A 2,453-nucleotide genomic window follows, 5' to 3' on the forward strand; every position below is an offset into this window, starting at 1 on the left:
TATAATTGCGTTTTGCCTTGGGTACAAATAACTACCACATTACCTGTATGTGATTACAACGGATTTACTGGACAACCTTGTGATCAGTACCGACTAGTGCAGTGTCGCTTCTCTGTGGCTAACAGTGAAATATTGCATATGAGTTTACTGTCGAGTCACTTCAGAGAAGTGGTCTTTTTGGGGGCAAGTCCAAGTCAAGACTAAAAATCAATCAGAGACTATTTGAGTATTCGTACAGTCACAGTCAAGTCTTAAGTTAATTGACAGTCCAAGTTGAATGCCTGAATGACGACCATTAAAATTACATGGCATCCATGTTAATACTGTTTTTACATAGTAGGGACCAAATCCTTTAAATGCACATTTATTATTCTCTGATTTTACCAGGTCAAAACTTTAAGTTTAAAGTCTAAAACTCTGGTAGAATGTAGTATAATGTGTAGTGGTGCTGCTAAAAAAAACAGCATGCAGAGTTTAAGATATATTCACTTGTTAAATAAAGTTTAAAAACTTCCACTAGAGAATTTCCCTATTGGCTGTGACCAAGATAGCATTTCGGAATTTAATTTAAATTTATTTTAATGAGACTTTAGAAGATAAAACTGGTAAGGGAGAAGGAGACTCAAGTCCATAATTTTGTATTACACAGTGGACTGAAATTTCAGCTCTACATGGTGAGACATTTAAAAAGAATCGACTCAAAGAAGCAGCAGTATGATTCATCAGGTAATACCCATAATCCCCACATGTCAACTGACTGGCTTGTGAGCAGACTTCTCCACTAAGCACGCTGGATTTGCCAATCAAAAATTACAACTATCACTGGCCTGTGCGTGCTAACAGAGTCTACGTAATTCTTTAACAGATAGCATCTCTCATTTCCTTGCTGAGAAAAATGGACGGAGAGAGGATAAAAGAGGGAAAGAGTAGAGTGAGAAAGCAAGAAAAAAAGTGGGAAAGGGAGATATGATGTGAGAATGGAGAAGCAAATGAGAGATCAGAGGGAAAGGCAAGAGGAAAAGAAGGTAATATAGTGGGCACCTGTGTGAGAGAACGAGCAAAGGCAAGAATTTTGAGAGAAATTGTAAAAGAGAAAACAGGAGAGTGGAGGCAGCCAGGACAGGTCTGAAGATGAAAACCTTGCTCATGTTATAAAATTATTTGGAAGTTGGGGCTGAAACTTGGATTTAATTCAGCTAAAAAGCAAATGCAGAGCCTACACCTAACTACAATCATATATTATTCACATTGTCCATACCTATAGCATGCCATTTGCCTTTTGAAATGTATTTCATGACAATTTAAAAAAGCAGACCGACAACTTCATCCACTTTTTTGTACCTCCTGGCCTCCAACCTTCTCCTCTCCTCCCTTCGCCCCCTGTCGTTTTCTTCATCACATACCTTCACTTTGTGTCTTCCCCTTTCTCACTTTGTTTGCCTTTGACTCTGCCCTCTGCCAGTGGTACCCCGAGGTTCGCCACCATTGCCCCTCCACACCCATCATCTTGGTGGGCACCAAGCTGGATCTGAGGGATGAGAAGGAAACCATTGAGAAGCTGAAGGAAAAGAAGCTGGCACCAATCACCTACCCTCAGGGCCTGGCTCTGGCTAAGGAGATAGGTGAGCGCTCACGGGTTCTCTCAGGTCTTGTATGGCAGAAACGTGTAGCCTCTTTGGCGATGAAGGCTTGAATCAAAGCAAACACCTACCACTCAGTAAGCGATATCAATGGGCTATGTTGCTATAGAAATGAAAATATGGCCAATGTATTATAGTTTGCCTATGATGTCGGTTGATTTATGTGTTGTGCTTTGGGTGATTGCTGCCATTACTGCGGTGATAAATTGAATTCACTGAGAGTAAAAGCCTGAATGGTTAGATTAATAATGGTCAACAATCATCCTCTCTGACAGATGGAAGTAGCCTATGTGATGTTATTCAGTCGTAAAACACTAGTGTCATCAGTTTGAGAGATAAAAATACCTTTAACCCTTTTGACCATCTAACGCAGATCAAGTGTAGTTGCTAATGTAGACCTGGCCTTTAAGTTTTAAAGCTGGCAAACAAAGTTTGTATCACTGATGAACAAAAAGGAGCATTTAGCAGCTAAACAGACAGATTCAGCACGGTGCCAGGATTTCAATTTTGGATGGGCCGAAGTATTCTTGGCTGGGCCTTTTAATGACAGAAATTAATATTGTTTGTATTCCTTTGACGGTTTCCAACTGGTAATCTGGCTAAGTGCACCTGGTTGTTTAAGACGCCTTTTACATATATTCTTTAAAAAACATTTTGATCCTATCATGTTATCTTTTGCCATAGAATGTAGACCAATACAGCCATTAATTTAGAACATTGATATTTTATTTTTTGGATGTTTTGGCTGGATTATTATGCTACAAAGAGTTGCAATCCATGAGTTCTTGCATTGTTCTCAGATGAAATACATGA

The 2,453-nt window shown here is 39.4% G+C and overlaps 1 protein-coding gene across 2 annotated transcripts in view; it reads left to right on the forward strand.

The window, feature by feature from the left end:
* rac2 (Rac family small GTPase 2) overlaps positions 1-2,453 on the forward strand; it is a 14,969-nt gene that overhangs the window by 10,479 nt on the left and 2,037 nt on the right. Inside the window, exon 5 of one of the 2 annotated variants that reach the window (XM_035660760.1) lies at positions 1,463-1,626. In XM_035660760.1, the coding sequence (XP_035516653.1) occupies positions 1,463-1,626 (164 nt within the window). The remainder of the gene's footprint in view (positions 1-1,462; positions 1,627-2,453) is intronic. The other variant, XM_035660759.1, reaches the window with a different exon arrangement.

Source organism: Morone saxatilis, unplaced genomic scaffold, assembly GCF_004916995.1.
Source record: "Morone saxatilis isolate NCDOM2014 unplaced genomic scaffold, NCSU_SB_2.0 Contig17, whole genome shotgun sequence".
NCBI classification, from domain to species: domain Eukaryota; kingdom Metazoa; phylum Chordata; class Actinopteri; family Moronidae; genus Morone; species Morone saxatilis.